Source organism: Pararge aegeria, chromosome 23 (genome assembly GCF_905163445.1).
Source record: "Pararge aegeria chromosome 23, ilParAegt1.1, whole genome shotgun sequence".
In the NCBI taxonomy this organism is placed as follows: domain Eukaryota; kingdom Metazoa; phylum Arthropoda; class Insecta; order Lepidoptera; family Nymphalidae; genus Pararge; species Pararge aegeria.
In genome coordinates this window covers 4,199,081-4,215,866 of record NC_053202.1, presented here as the reverse complement: position 1 = coordinate 4,215,866, position 16,786 = coordinate 4,199,081, and the positions used below count along the sequence as shown (strand labels likewise).

Sequence of the window (16,786 nt, the reverse complement as noted above, 5' to 3'; positions counted from 1 at the left end):
TTACTTTGTCATTACATAGAAATAACTTAATACATATAAGCGGTGATAGCGCATTGGGTAGCTCGACTTCACGGGGGACCGAGTTCGATTCCCTCACCTCGAACTTTTCTAAGTTATGTGCTTTTTAAGTAATTACAATATCACTTGCTTCAACGGTGAAGGAAAACATCGTGAGATAACCTGCATGCCTGAGAGTTCTACATAATGTTCTCAAAGTAGTGTGGAGTCCACCATACTGCATTGGGCCAGCGTGGTGGACTACGGCCTTAACCCCTTCTTATTGTGGGAGGACACCCGAGCTCTGTAGTGAGCCAGTAATGGGTTTATGTAATGAACTTAATACATATAATAACAATCTTATTATATAGACTAAACATTATAATTTACAATAGTAGAAATTTTTAAAGCATCGAGCAGAGCAGTAAGACAGTAAGTAAGAAAAAGGTACAAAAAAAAATTTTGGAAAATCCAAAAGTGCACGAATAATTAATAAAATAGCTATCCAATTATTTTTCAATAAATAACCAAAAAAAAACACATGAGTCGTGCAAAATAAAAAGAAAAAAAAAAAAATTAAAAACAGCTGTACTAGGAAAGTGATGCACAGGCGCCCCTGGTGGAATAAAATGTACATAATATCTATAGATATAGATATATCACCATCCATGTCAATTTTACATGGATATATATAGATATAGTCTTGCAGCTTTCGTTTTTTATTAATTGCAATTAAACTACACTGAATTAATTAATCATTCGCATTCAGTGACTTACAATCGTCGATTAGAATTTAAAAAAAAAAATATTTAACTCAAATAATGGATTTTTTCACAAGTTAGAGTGTTTTCGGGTTTCACACATGACGGACAGGAAATTTTTTGATCTATTTTGGTGTTTTTTTCCAATGCTATTGCAGTAAATCAATTTTTTAAAAGTATGGAATTAATCTCCATTAAATTATCTCGACAATAGTATGCAAAATATCTTGATACCGTGAACTAACAAGGCTATAATAATAAAAATAGCCGCCGAAATGAGGCGAAAAAAATTTTTAGTAAATCGTAAAGCACTTTCTGATGCTTCGCATCATGAGTCGTGCAATTATTAAAAACAACAAGCAAGAACAAGAGATAGTTAAAGATATAAAGGTATAACCTATATCAAAAGTATTTTTTAAAAGATGTAGATTTAATTTTTTTTATCTATATATAGATAAAGAAAAAATATATTAGTTCAGATGTCAGATTTTTTGTATGCAAAACTGACGTTTGACAGCAAAGATCGCGAGATTTACGCCTGTCGCAAGCCTGTTGTAAGATACGTAACCATCCTCCCCAGATCAGACCAGAGACGATAACCCTGTGTTTCCCTTCGCATGCAACCAAATATCTTATAACGCTCAATACATCGTCCTACTGATACTTTAATATATTTTGCAGGTGATGACGTAGGAGCAGCAAAAACACTCAACCTACTCGGAAGGTCATCGGACGTCGAGAAAGTTCTAGAAACATATTCCAGCAAGAGTCAAGAGTCCACCAATTTCAAGGACTGGATAGAAATATTCACAATAAAATCAAACAGAATGTCTTTATTCATAACCTTTACTTTAGGAGCCTTACAACAGTTTAGTGGTGTGGCGGTAGTTTTGTTTTTTGCCACTTCGATATTCGAATTAGCTGGATCATCTGTGAGGTCTGATATAGCAACTATAATAATTGGAGTTACGAGATTGGTCTCCAGTCTTATCGCTCCATTGTTCATAGAGAGATCTGGGAGGAAAGTGTTGCTACTGTGTTCTATGACGGCTTGCGCATTGAGCTTGGTAAGAAATTATTTTTGTTGTTTCTAAATTCTATTCTAAATTTAAATTCTTAATTCTAAGTCTAATGCCCGTTTTCACTTTACCTAGGAAAAAAACGTTTCAGGAACATAAGAGTAGTAGTTTTTTGCATAAAAAAAAAAAAACCCCTGTCTTCGTGCGGGAATCGAACTAACCGGCTACCACCGTACTCTGACATCTAAACTTGAATAAATATAGATAAAGAAAATTAAAACTGCATCTTTTAAAAAATACTTTTGATGTAACTTTCTACTTATCTTTAACTATCTCTTGTTCTTGCTTGCTGTTTTGTTTTCTTTTTTCTTACCTCTTACGGCCTTAAAACTCTGCTCAATGCTTTCAAAATTTCTACTATCATAAATTAATATACTTTTTTAGCAATATTTAGTCTATATAATAAGATTGTTATTATACGTATTAAGTTACTTCTTTTATTATTCTACTACAAGTTAGCCCTTGACTGCAATCTCACCAGCTGATAAGTGATGATGCAGTCTAAGATGGTAACGGGCTGACCTGTTAGGGGTATGCCAGTTATATTAAACCCTAATCGGTTTCTTCGCGTCATCATACTGGAATGCTAAATCGCTTAGCGGCACGTCTTTGTTTGTAGGATGGTAACTAGCTATGGCAGAAGCGTCCCACCAGACCAAATTATGATATTTATTTATTCATTATACCTCTAACATGTTAGCCCGCTATTAACTTAGATTAGGTATGTTATCACTTGGTGAGATTGCAGTCAAGGGCTGTGTAACTGTACCTAACTGTAGGGGAACAAAAAAAACTCCAAGAGCAGTTCGGGTAACTTGGTAACACTCTTAGTAGCCCTCTTCGATTTGACGACAGCCATAATAAAACTCTCTTACTGTAAATCCTTTACGTTAAAGTGGTTTTTCTATATAGGCTCCCTCAACCATCTCGTAGTTCAGTCGGAAACCGCGCTTTTTTCTCCATAAGCAATCGCTTTTCATTTGTTAAATTTATTTCATCGTAAACCTACCAGTTCATACTTGTTCGTAACCCTCAGAAAATCGGTTGAAAATATTAATGTATGCAATTTCCACTTTTCAGGCTGTTCTAGGTCTTTACTTCCATCTAGAGAGAATAGGAAGCCATGTGTTGGACAACATAGGATGGCTGCCATTGTTCGCCCTTATCATATACTTCTTTAGTTATGAAGCTGGTGAGATAATAAAAATTCTAAATTCATTTACTTAAAGGTTGATTATAAGCACTTTTGTAAAATCAAGTCCTTCTAGTGATTCTACCATCGGAGTCGTTCGGTTCTGTCCGGTTTCGTTCGGATATTATCGTAAAGCTGGCCGCCATATTTGTTTCCATTATGTCCTTTTTAAATGTGACATTTTCCCGATGATGCCGGACGTCGTTCCCCTGTGTACGGGAGCTTTGGTGATACGTTCGACCGTAACAATAGGAACATCTTCCTCCGAGCGGGTGATTGTGCTCGGTGACCGAGGTCCGAACATCCATCTTTGGAAGTTGTATATGTAGTCAATTTTTGTAAACACTTCGCTAGCGCGATGCAGGATTTTTGTGGCACCATCTAGTTCGGTAATGTGGAGACCGCTACACTCTGAAAAACACGTTTTTTACCGACTTCCTTCCAAGAGTTAAAGCGCTTAGGCCGCGATTGCCAGAGAGTCGCAGGTTCAAATCCTGTCTGTTCTAAAAATTTTATATGCATTTTAAATTCATAAAGTTGATAACTCCTCCAAGTGTAGGTAAAAACAGTAATAAAATCAGCAAGAGAGTAGCAGCTATTCAAGTTTGATTTGTACAATAATGTATTTACTTTTAAGTTTACTACCGAAGTCTGTTAAATGCATATTTACATTATTATCTTTAGTTAAATATTTATTTGTTTTTATTTTTTTTTTTAAATTGTGACCGGAGATAACAACGATTATGCTGTATACACCTATCATTGATTATTGTAATGGCAGTACACAGAACTTGTAATTCTAACACTTTTTTTTTTTTATGAATGTAGTTACTATTAATTGCTGGTGTGTCTTATGAAAAAATTAATAAATGTTAATAAATTCTCGTTTAGGTTTCGGAACGATACCGAATGCGATAGTAGGTGAAATGTTCCGAGCTAACGTACGCTCAAACGGATCAGCGATGGCCATTACCCTAACTTGGCTGGTTGGATTTGCTTTAACCAGTAGTTTCGCTGCCATGGTTGAAAACTTGGGTGGTGACGTCACATTCTGGATCTTCGGGGGCTCATGCATCGTTTCTTTCCTGTTCACCTTCTTCTGCGTACCTGAGACAAAAGGGAAGACGTTAAAAGAGATACAGGATATGTTGAGTTAATAAAATTTATATGATAATCTGTGATGTTTTATTCCTAAATATTATACAACGTGTAAATGAAAACCGAAATATTACTTCGAGGGCTTTAGGTTTAAATTATTTACTGTCTCTGTGACTTATGAGTTTTTGAGTTATACCAGTAAAAACTGTGGTAGTGGCCACAGTTTTTACTGATATAAATCAGATACAGCCCTAACATCACATGCAAAATTAAAATAAAATGACTCCTGTCACTTGATTACTGTACGCGTTACGTAGCGTAGATACTATACGCGTGTCAGTCTTTTATCTTCAATAGGGTTGTTATAAGAAAACATTTGGAATGTTTTGACCTAGTATGTATTGAAATTAAAAAAAAAAATTGCGTTTAAGGTCTAATGGGGTCACGGATTTAACTATGACAACCCCAATAAGATGTAAAATAAAAAAAATAAATGTTACCATTATTGTGAGGTGATGGTTATAACAACATTCCACCTTCAAACTAAAGCTAATAATATAGACTCATTAATTAAGGCATTATAAAGTATTGGTGGAATAAGCAAACTCACTTAAATAACTTCAAAACTCTTACACTCCTTTTTTGTACAGCCTTGTTAAAAAAACTAACTGCTCAGAGGTTTTGTCCTTAACTTTGAAGTTTTGTTTGTTTTTTGTAACTGGCTTTGGGTTTAACAAACTTTGAACTGTAAGGTATGTTTTATTTTTATTTTTGTTGTGGTTTTTAATATGCTAAGTATTAGGTAGGTGCTATACCTAAATCTACGAAGTTCAGAACAGCGAAAATAATATATTCTTGACCATTGCATTTCTGAACGAACAGCTCTCCGCTGCACAAGATTATTCGAAATTCTCTTGACAGAAAAAATTACAAAGTAAATTACATATTCCATAGCCAACTTGCATCAATATTTTCTTAGTTATTAAAAAATACTGCTTAAGTAGTTGTAACTGATTATTTTGATTGCGTTTAATTTTATTAAGGTAACGTAAAATATAAAAAAAAAGGAAAGTGCGCGGCACATTTTGCGTTGAGTTTAGTTTGCAACGTTCTGAAATTGAATCCGGTGATGTCACGCTCTTCTTTTTTTAAACATTTTTTGTTTTTTATTTCGGTCGAACCCATCTTTGCGTTCCTTTTCCTTGTTTTTTAACACTAGCTATCGCCTGAATATGCGTTTGCGTTCGTTTCGGTTAAAAATTTGGCAGCTTAGGGCCAGAAATAAGCGTGGTGATTATCTCAAAATCCTCACCTTGGTAGAGGCCTTAAAGCCTTTAAGGTCGTTCCCATCATTGTAAGGTGATATTGATGACTACTTCCGTTAACATAAAACTTAAGCTAGGAGGGTTTCAAACTCACCCTTATCCAAGCCCACAATGACCTTATCCGGATATTTTTTTAATATCACCATCAACGTCGTGTTGCCATAGTGTGACTATGAACGGTATAACAATTGCGATAGTATTTAATTTTTTTAGCTTGCGTTTAAAAACTTTAAACGACTTAACGGTAATTTGTCGACTTAACTCCTTCAAATTTGTCATTTATTCGCCCGATGCAGGTTCTAAGAAGTGGAAGTTTTCATTTAGTTCCCATCCTACTAATCCTACTTATATTATTTATGACTTAACTGTAATTTGTTGTAGAGTTGCACTCCTTCAAATTTGTCATTTATTCGCCCGTTGCAGGTTTTAAGAACTGGAAGTTTTCATTGAGTGGGGACTCAATGAAAACTTCCAGTTCTTAAAACCTGCTATATCTTACTAATTCTACTAATATTATAAATGCGAAAGTTTGTAAGAATAGATGTTTGATACTCTTTCACGCAAACACTATTGAACCAATTTGACTGAATTTCGAAATGGATTAACACAAAGGCCGCTTTTTGTTCCGGGAAAGTGTAGGGTTCCTGCAGGTTTCATGAAAAATCAAAAACGAAGCCGCGGGCAACAGCTGGTATGTTATAGGCGATCCATCGCCGCTAGCGATCTTCAAAACTGCCATCGACACATGCGCAATTAGTCGCTACGATCGATCGCTATGATTTGTTTGCAACGGGACCTGGCATCACAGAAACGAGTGCGAGTAGAATGTACCAGTTACTTTTGCAAGAAGCGTCTGTAGCGTAAGCAATGATAGCCTAGCGGTTAGAACTTCGGCCTCCCTTTCGGGGTTACCGAGATCGATCCCATGGCACGCACTCTCTCTCTAACTTGTACATAAAGTCTGCCAATTAGCACTTGACCAGCGTGGTAGACTAAGGCCTAAACTCTCCTCATTCTGTCAGAAGACCACTGCCCTGTAGTGGATCAATAATGATAATGTTGATGATGAAGTGGCTCGCATCCGAAGCTCGTGCAGGCCACTTGTAGCTCGGTAGAGCTTCCACGACTTACACGAGTGTTTTTCCCCTTTAAAATTCGCTAGATCGACGGCCGAGTGGCACAGTGGGCAGCGACCCTGCTTTCTGAGTCCAAGTTCGTGTGTTCGATTCCCACAACTGGAAAATGTTTGTGTGATGAACATGAATGTTTTTCAGTGTCTGGGTGTTTATCTGTTTATTATAAGTATTAATGTGTATTATATTCATAAAAAAATATTCATCAGGTATCTCAGTACCCATAATACAAGCTACGCTTACTTTGGGGCTAGATGGCGATGTGTGTATTGTCGTAGTATATTTATTTATTTATTTATTGATCTTCGACGTATCTGCGTATACAACATACAACTATACACATGGACATGAAAATTATAATTATATTTCAAGGAAATGAAAATTATAATTATAGCTTTGAGTGCTTTCCTTTCTACTTAAAAAAAAGAATGATGCAAATTCATTAATAAAATCACCTAAGCATCTACAATTCTAAAAATTATATTAAAATACTCGCGGCATTGAGAACATCAAATGTGACCTCGAATTCATTTAAGATTATCACTAGCTACTATTCACCTGTGATTTCGTTTGCGTAGAAATTCTATTTTCTCGTTTCTCGTAGTACCTTTAAATTAACCAAGAACACTTGACATACAGTTAAGCTGAGAATTTAATTTATTTAATAATCTATGAAGTTTTTCATAGAGAAATAAAAGAAATGATATTATACAAGACGGAATAGACGGGTTATCATGTACCATATCTTTTAAAAATGATTGACCGCTTTACATGATTCAGAAAAAAAATTTAAAGTTAAAACCTGTGACGACAATTTTAAGGTAATTTTAATTACTCATTTATTACAATTCTAGGATAAAATAAACAATTCTAGTACTTATATAATGTAGACAAGTTTGTGTATTATAACTTTAGTAAAAAATTACATTTAGTTTGTACTGAACTCGACGACTTCTAGATATCGTCAAAGATTAAAAAAATATTGCAAAGTGTGATGACGTATACTGAAAAGCTCAATTCGAGATCGCAGGCGATAAGTGTATTTCGACATACACGTTGCATGCGATCACCGAAATCATCATCATCATAGGTTGCTGTTGATAACTCATTACCGGCCGAATGCAAGGAACGAGTCTCCTCTCAGAAAGAGAAGTTTAAAAGTGCAGATTGGTTGACTTAACTTACTATCGACCGCAATGTTTTTGGATTTAAACGTGCAATCCGGCGCTTGCGATTTCTACGTTTTAACGTTTCAACTGAAAATACACTCGTGCACCTACTCTTACACGAGATTCTTGCTATACCGTTCACATAAATAATAAAATAAAAAGCCTTTTGCTTCTTGCATTCCATAGTACAATTTCATTTACAGTGTGCATATAGAATAGATTAGAAATAAATAAATTAAAATTAATGTGTATATGATTAGCAAATAATTACAATGTAATAATAATATATTCAAATCCATTTTATTTTTGTAGTTTCATTTAAAAATGTATAAGTAAATTCATTAGTTGTTGATTTAAGTTAGTGTAATAATTTGCATAACATCTTCACAGTAATCAATTTAATGTTATTTAGCAAGAACCCTCTCCATGAAAGGTAAAGGCTCCATAGAAGACCAGTACTCTCTATTCTCTGCCGCTCGTAACCAATGAGGACCTGCTACTTTTATGATATCGTCTACCCAGCGTGATTTGGTATTCCTCTCTTTCTCTGTCCTAGTGGGCCTGTCCATTGTGTTGTCTTTCTTGTCCATCTGTTATCGCTTAGCCTCGCTACGTGACCAGCCCATCGCCATTTGAGCTTTTGTGAATAATTGAGAGAAACCGTTCACATATCAGCCATTAATATTTTGCGGATGAGGCAAAAAGCGGTCGCAGCGATATTGCACGTTGGCACGTTTAGTCGACAGGTGAAGCAATGGATCGCTGTGTTTGCTGCGACGGATTGCTCGTTCATGGAGCCCTTTAAACCTGTTTATGTTGGTTTATTTTACAGTTTGTTAAGTTAAATTAATAACGGTTAGTTTTTTAAAAACGACGGACAGACACTTCCATTTTATTAATCTGTATATAAATGTACAGATGTATAGCCATAAGTGACCGGTTTATTGTCGACTCCCTAATGTTTGTAGGTATACTATTGGTTTACTAATAATTTTAATTTAGTTGCCAATCAATAAGCATAAAGGGTGGTATTATAATATGGTTTAATTAATTAAACTCCATAAATGACTTGAAAATAAAAACAAAAGATTCGTGTTCTCTTTTTAAACGTTCTCTTTTTAACAGTTAACTTGAAAAGTGTAAAAAATAACATGAATTTGCGCGCGCAAATTCTTATTGTCGCATGTGGTAAGTTATTTTTTTCTACTCTCGTATCGTAAAATTCCAATTATGAAATGAGTTTATATTGACAAACTTTAAAGGCACAATACCGAATTTTAAAAATAGAATAATACTCCATTTCATCTTACAGGTCTTATTATGTACCTTAACAATTTTTCCATTACTTTTTATTGTAAAGACCGATTTGCAAATATCGAAAAATAATAAAAGCCATTCAAGAATATCTCTTTTTATTTTATTAACATTTGTTTTTCTTCTATATTTAAAACATAGATTTATACTGAAAATTAGTAAAAAAAAATGTTGACTTGTCTCTTTTCCTCTGTTAAAAAAAAATGTGTTTATTTACTCTTTTTTAATTTATGTACTTACGCGATATTGGGATTACTTTTTAAATTTATATTTATAGTTTGGTTTTGAATAAAAGCTACGTTGACATAAAAAAACTCCAGATTGGAAAAGTGTAAAACATTGCATTCGTGTACAGGATTGTTTCTCGAAAATATCAAGTTTTTTTTTAAATAGTTGTTTTATTTTCTTGCAGTAAATGTAAAAAGTAGTGTTTGACTCGGAACTAGCACCTATAGTTTTGATATTTGATGGTGTAGCGAATCTACTCCTTAAGGAAAATCTGGTTTTGTGAACTCGTTGCTTCTGACGCTTTAAAAGTCTTGCATTTGCAACAAGTTTGGGGTCTTAGCCTCTGGATGATCATGTGCGAGTTTAAAAAATTAAGAAACCTTGCGGAGAGATCTTTAATGGGGACCTTTGGGTTAGTTATAAGTTATATGGGAAGCTGAAATACGGGTTAATAGTCTAGTGCAGGGCTTCCCAACCTCTGAACTGCGGTGCCCTGGGGCGCCGTAGAAAGAACAAGGGTGCACCGCGAGGCGCACCTTCTGTACTTTTTCATTCAAGAAACATAATTTTTTGATATTGTCCTTGCAAGGTGCCACGGCTTGTCATACACTTCGAAAAATTGTGTGGAGATCACCAAGCCATCTCATTGTTGGGGAAGTTTTATTTTTCTCAATTCTTTGTTAAAATTTATTATTAATTATGGTTTAATTAGCTTCATAATGAGAATGATTTTTCTGCCTAACTTACAAGTAATTTTCTATTTTAACCAGCTAGGTTAGGGCGCGGTGACAAATTGTAAGTGCGTCGGCTAATAAGGTCAACCACTAGATCACGGGTTCCCAACCCCTGGTCCAGTCGTTAAAAAATATTTTTCTATGGACGACGCCTAAATCATTAGGTATTCAATGGGGATTCCTAGGTTTAGTGAGAACGGGCATTAAAGTCTCACACACGCACAATCATACACTCAATCATCGAGACAGCAATTTAAGGAGAGCACTGTCGCCTGTAATACAGGTTTTAACCTAAATCAGGGACAGTAGAAATTATAAATAAGTAAATTGCACCATTACATACATTTATTACACTCACCCATATAAGATGTGAGGTACGCATTTGGTTGTATAATTACTTTACTTTACTTTACTTGTTTACATTTTGGTACTTATGTATCAACACTCTTGGCACTATCCCGTTCTCTTGCTGTAAGTCCTATACAAAGGTTGCCTGTAAGAGATTGCTTGCAGCAATAAGGCCGCCTTTGCATGTCTACATTGTGTACTGTATACTCCTTACTGTTTCTTTTCCTGTATGTTGTACGTGCAATAAAGTGTTTCTTCTTCTTCTTCTTGTACATGTACCTACATATGAAAAATATATATATTTATATTTATATATTTTCAGTGAACATCGGCCAATTTATCGACGGATACAGCGTCGGTTGGTCGGCACCCATTATACCAAAACTGCAAGACCCCGACCAGACGCCTTTGCCGAAGTTGATAACAGATCTGGAAGCCTCCTGGATCGGTTCCCTTCTATATGTAGGAGCTATAGTTGGTGGGTAAAGTTACACTGACTACTATAAATCTTTATCCTTACATGTTATAAAACAAAGTTCACCTCCGCGTCATTCTGTCTGGGCGCAAAAACTCAGAAACTACCAAACGGATTTTCATACGATTTTTACTAATGGACAGAGTGATTCATGAGGAAGGTTTTATTTAGTATATTAGGTTGATATGATTCATGAGGAAGGTTTTAGTATTTAGTATATTAGTGATATTCATTCAGTTTTTCTGAAATATAACGATGATTGTTAGAGATGTCAGAAAATTCATACTGACTGGGAGCTTTACAAGCGTGCACCGCGAAAATTATTAATGATACATAAAGGCTATATATCTTACTTATGACCTTTAACAATTTTAAAATTTGAACAATAACCGTTTGTTCAAATTTTTCAATCAGAGCAATCGTCACAATTGAAAGATGATGACATTCCTATCATGATATAAATCTTTATCCAAATAATGAATTTTATAACGAAGATTGTAAATTCCTCTTGAAATTATTCAAGGAACTATCGTTTAGAAGTTACGACGGGTATAAAAATACTAAAAGTTGGAAAACGTGGAAAAAAAAGTTGCATGGGCATAGGTAAAAAATGCTATTTTTTTAAATCTCGAGGGTAAATTTTGCAGTAGCATTTCAGGGATAAATATTCCATCCCTCAGACGTAAGCTACATATGTGTAAAATTTCATCAAAAACGGTTCAAGGGTTGACCGGAATATAAGTAACTAACAAACAAACAAACAGACATAGTTTCTCATTTATAATATTATTATGGATTATATAAATATAGTTTATAACTTTCACATTTGTTTTATAAATATAACCTTAAATAAACTATGTAAAACTAAATAAAATCTAAAACGTCTTCAAAACCACCTCCGCCAGGCACAGTTCCTAAGACGCTGGCAGCATTGCCCCTTTGGATGGCCAAACTAATTCTTTGGGCAAGGTAAATGCCCGCTCTAGGATCACCGGTAGACTCGACATGACTGGATTATATTATAAAGCGTGCCCAATGATAAAGTGCAAACCCGAAAGTAGTGTGGAACTAGACCATTTTACAACAGAAAAAAAAACAATAACTTAAATCTTAAACAGAAGATATTTATTCTAAGCGTTAGGTTATTGGATACCTTAAAAAAAAAGAAATGACCTTTATTTAAATTTATTGTAGGTCTACGTATTTATTATGGGTCTGTTATTTTGTTCCGCCTCTTGTTTTGGTTTTGGTTTATTATTATTTGGTTGATATTTATTTATGTTATTTAGGCGCTACCCGCATGACCTGAAAAAGCTGTGCTGTGCCTTGCCATCATTGTATGTTACAGTGTCTTGTGTGTTTAGTGGTCAGCATGTTCAAATACGTATCAAGAGGTCCTGGATTCGATTTTTCGGGTGGGCTCAAGAAGAGTTAGAATAAGAGATTGATAGACCGGTTTTATGTTAGAAAAATTGAAATACCAGTCAAGAGTTAGGAAATTGGTGATCAAGTTCCCCGGTGAGCAAGTTTAGTCGCGCAATAGCAGTCGTTCAAGCCTGTAAGCCCGCTTTTGAGCAGCGTGGTGGGTCAATTTTTGGTTTCAAAATCGTCTTATGAGCGAATGCATATAACCAAGCTGTAAGATGCTGCTAAAGTTTTAATGCAAAGTGTGGCACATATTTGTTTTATTTTCGAAGTGTATTGTGTATTGCCAATGATAACTTGTGACTCAGAAATATGGTCGCAAATTATTGGCCTGATAAGAAATCAGACTCATTCAGCAGACGACGGAAAGTCTTTTTATTTCTAATAATGCAGGTTTCCTCACGATGTTCTCCTTCATCGTGATATTATAATTGCTAAAAACCCAAATAACTTAGAAAAGTTAGAGGTGCGTTTATGCATAAACAACCGCAATTGATTGATTTCCGCCTTTCACTTGGTATAGGATAATTTCTCCAGACTAGGGTTGTCAAGCTGTCCTGACCCCCTCCTCCTTGGCGTGGTAGCCCTAGAAATCGGTTGGGGGGGGAAGGGGGGGCGGTAGACATCTGAGAACAACCGGTTCCCCGGACGACTACTAATGTCCTTTTAAGCTTTTAAGCTTTTCGACCACGACAGAAAAAAAAAACGTGTGAGTCGTCACGGGACGCCTGGCAGATGTGAAACATCGAAATTGTTTTCTGTAAGTTATTGCAGATATTGCATAATGAAAAGTTAAAGCATTACAAATTTGATGCATAAATAAAAAAAAAATACAACTAAATGGGTTACCACTCCACTAAAACTAATATTCATTAAAATACAAAAATTCAATCATATAGCGTGGTGATGCGTCGCCACGCCTGTGTAGCCACGCCAAAACTCAGGTTTACCCTCCGGTTGTATGATGGGAAAACAAGGCACCGTATGTATTATTAAGATGTGTTTCTCATTTCGTTTCCAGGTCCGTACATCCCAAGCTACCTCTCCAACATAATCGGGAGGAAACCATGTTTATTCCTCGGGGGGTTGCTCAACCTGACCGCTCTCATACTGATAGTCGTCACTAGAAACGTGGCAACTGTTTACGCGATACGAATCATAAGTGGCATCGGCATGGGAATGGTCACCGTCAGCAATCTCGTGTACGTCGGTGAAATTGCGTGAGTGCAGAAATATTTTGCGTTATTTTTCATCCCCTAAGGCTGCTTTCTCAATAAGAAATTTTTTAACGAAAAAACTGACTTTAGCCTAAACTTCGAAGTCGCTTTTAAATTTGTAAGGAAAGTACCTTAAAATACCTTTAAAAATATAGAAACAATTCTTTAAATATTTATTATAGTTGTATGACAAGTTAAAAAAAGGTACATAGTAGTGAGAAGATGGTCCACTATGTACTACTACAGTTCCATCGCTTTTATGTAATGCATCAAAACGGCCTTCTATGTGCCTATTTGAAAAAGATTTTTTTAAAATTAACAAGTTTGGCATACAAGTATAAAAAAAATCCAAGGTTTTCCGATTATTTTGGCAAAAAAATAAATTCCTTTTTTATACAACTACTTCGCCAATGTTACAATTTACTTCGCCAATGTTACGTGGAATGGAGCAGACACGCTTTTGATGAGACCAAATTTAAATTTTGACGCATTTTAATAAATAGCAGAAAAAAAACTTTCCTAGTGGCTCAATATGTCAAATGTGAACTGCTCGTGACATTTTCAAAATATTGTTTTTTCCCGAACCTAGGGCGTTGATGGCAGAAGAGTTTTCCTGGCACCTGACCATCGGCTCCTTTATTGTAACGAGCATAAATTGCTTATATATCATAATAGAACAGCAACCAGTCCAATACTTATTACAGAGTAGTTTCGGTGGCCATTCGTGACCTTCATCATCAGGTTCACTTGACCAAATGGAACCAAATGGAAATGGTTCGAAACTTGCTCAAGTTACTCTAAAAAATACTAAAATCTTGGTAGGTGTCCCAATAATATTTGAAGAGTTCCCTCGATTTCACCAGGGCCCCTTCATTAGATCTTGACTTGATGAAAATGAAATAAAAGTTCAAACAAACGTGGTAACAGACTAAAAAAGTAACCGAACCTAGGTCGGTTGAAAAGGTTAAAAAAGTACGTTATTTATGCAACTTTTTACACAATTGCTCAAGAAATGAGTGTTATGCTTTCTGGCCTTATGTCTGTGTAAATAATAGGGAATCAACATCCCTGTAAAGGCTAAATACATATATAAAGTGTCCCAGTCATAAAAATCGCCTTAGACGTATGCATGGAACTTCGCCTTTAGCAATATATGGAACACGTAAAGTTTACGGACGTGAAGAGCATCCTGAATAGAAGTTTTTTAATCTTCAATCGTCAAGTCTGATATATTGAGGAAAATAAGTTTCAAAAGCTTGTGGAATAGCCTAGAGTGAGAAGGTTTTAACACTACTTTCTATTTATTTATTTCTTATTTCTGCCCGTTATTCCGTCCCGGCGCCTTGCCATTCTTAAGCTGCTTGAGAGCCACACTAATCTCGTAAAGACTGACTCCGGGATAACTTCGGTATGGTTTCGAGTTAATTTGGCTCTAGGATCCTTGATCAAATCTTCAACAGGCGTCTGTACTGTGGTGTACAACTGTCCATAAAAGTTCTCAACCTCACCTAAGATCTCTTTTTTTTACACCACTCAGAAAAACGAGAAAAAAAAGAACAAACACATGAAGAATGAAGCAGGATACAAAAGGCGGCCTTATCTCTAAGTAGCGATCTCTGCTAGGCAACCTTAGGATTTTATGCGCGTGTTAAAAAAATATAGGTAGTCGGGTACCAGATATTAACTTCAATACCCACAATGTTCAGGATGGCACTTGGTTCTTTCATTAATTAACAGTATTATTGAAGCTAAATACCTAGTTTCTTAGCAGTAATTATTTATTCTCATGACTATTATTCTTCCTTACAAACAAATTATGATTTGTTGATATATTTAATATAATCATCGGGTTTATCATGGATAAAGTGCTGTAATTCTCTATTTCCTAACATGCGCGTTACCTAGAAATTATCTTCGGTCATAATAATGGGCGTACCTAGCTTGTGGTCCGTTAGACCTAATGTAAAGTTTTGCGTGTGAAAAGGGCTCAATTCCTAATTTACCACGCTGGCCCAACGCGGTTCGCAATCTCAGGTATGAAGGCATTAAGCCTCCTTTCGGAGCAATTAAAATATCACTTGCTTTTTTTGATAGCCGATTGGCGCAGTTTGCAGCGACCTGCTTTCTGAGCCCGCGGCCGTGGATTCGATTCCCACAACTGGAAAATGTTTGTGTGATGAGCATGAATATTTTTCAGTGTCTAGGTGTTTATATGTATATTCTAAATATTTATGTATGTTATTCATAAAAATATATACAAGTTAGCTTACTTTGGGGCTAGGTGGCGATGTGTGTATTGTCGTAGTAAATTTTTTATTTATTTTATTGTTATGATGGCCGATTGGCGCAGTTTGCAGCGACCTGCAATCTGAGCCCAAGGCCGTGGGTTCCATTCCCACTACTGGAAAATTTTTGTGTGATGAGCATGAATGTTTTCAGTGTCTGGGTGCTTATATTTATATTCTTAGTATTTGTGTTAATTCATAAAAAAAAATCATCAGTCATCATAGTACCCGTAACGCAAGCTACGCTTACTTTGGGGCTAGATGGCTACTAATTATAAATGTGAATGTAAGTTTGTTTGTTACGCTTTCATGCAAAAACTACTAAACCGATCATCACGAAACTTCGTACACATATTCCTGAAGTTATTAGAAGTAATATAGGATACTTTTTATCCCGAAATTAAGCTCAGTTCTTCTTGGGAGGGGGGACGAAAGTGTTTGACGATTTAACACCAGGCTTAGCTATCCTAAATATATAAAGTGCTGCCACATTTATGAGGCACATGTCTTTCGAAAAACAAAAACAAAAGCGGACGAAGTCGCGGGCAACAGCTAGTAAATAAATAAATATATAATTTATTTATTTATTTATGTTATTTATTTAAAGGTGAAGGAAAACTTCGTGAGGAAGCCTGCATGCCAGATGCCTGAGTTCTCCATAATGTTCTCAAAGGCGTGCTAAATCTAACTATTCGCTTAGGGCCAGCGTAGTGGACTACGGCCTTAGCCTTTCTCACTATGAGACTCGTGCCCTGTAGTCGGCCGGATTCACTAATAATATCTCATTTTATTTTATTTATTTTATTTTATTTATTTATTCGCATGCATTACTTAAAAATTGAATACGCCAGATCATCCTCAGAGCTAACTTCTATCACGTGACGTACCTACGACCGACATCCCCCTTTCGAACGTAGCTAAAAGTTTATTTTCCCAGCGTCCCTCCACAACACACCATCGTTTATTTATGTATTAAAAAGCAATTTGTATGCAAATTTCTGTATGT

The 16,786-nt window shown here is 35.6% G+C and overlaps 1 protein-coding gene across 1 annotated transcript in view; it reads left to right on the top strand.

Annotated features, from left to right (window-relative positions):
• Positions 1-16,786, top strand: part of LOC120634076 — a 52,291-nt gene that overhangs the window by 15,134 nt on the left and 20,371 nt on the right. Inside the window, exons 6-10 of the mRNA XM_039904469.1 lie at positions 1,440-1,825; positions 2,918-3,029; positions 3,921-4,181; positions 10,701-10,826; positions 13,300-13,498. Coding sequence (XP_039760403.1) covers positions 1,440-1,825; positions 2,918-3,029; positions 3,921-4,181; positions 10,701-10,826; positions 13,300-13,498 — 1,084 coding nt within the window. The remainder of the gene's footprint in view (positions 1-1,439; positions 1,826-2,917; positions 3,030-3,920; positions 4,182-10,700; positions 10,827-13,299; positions 13,499-16,786) is intronic.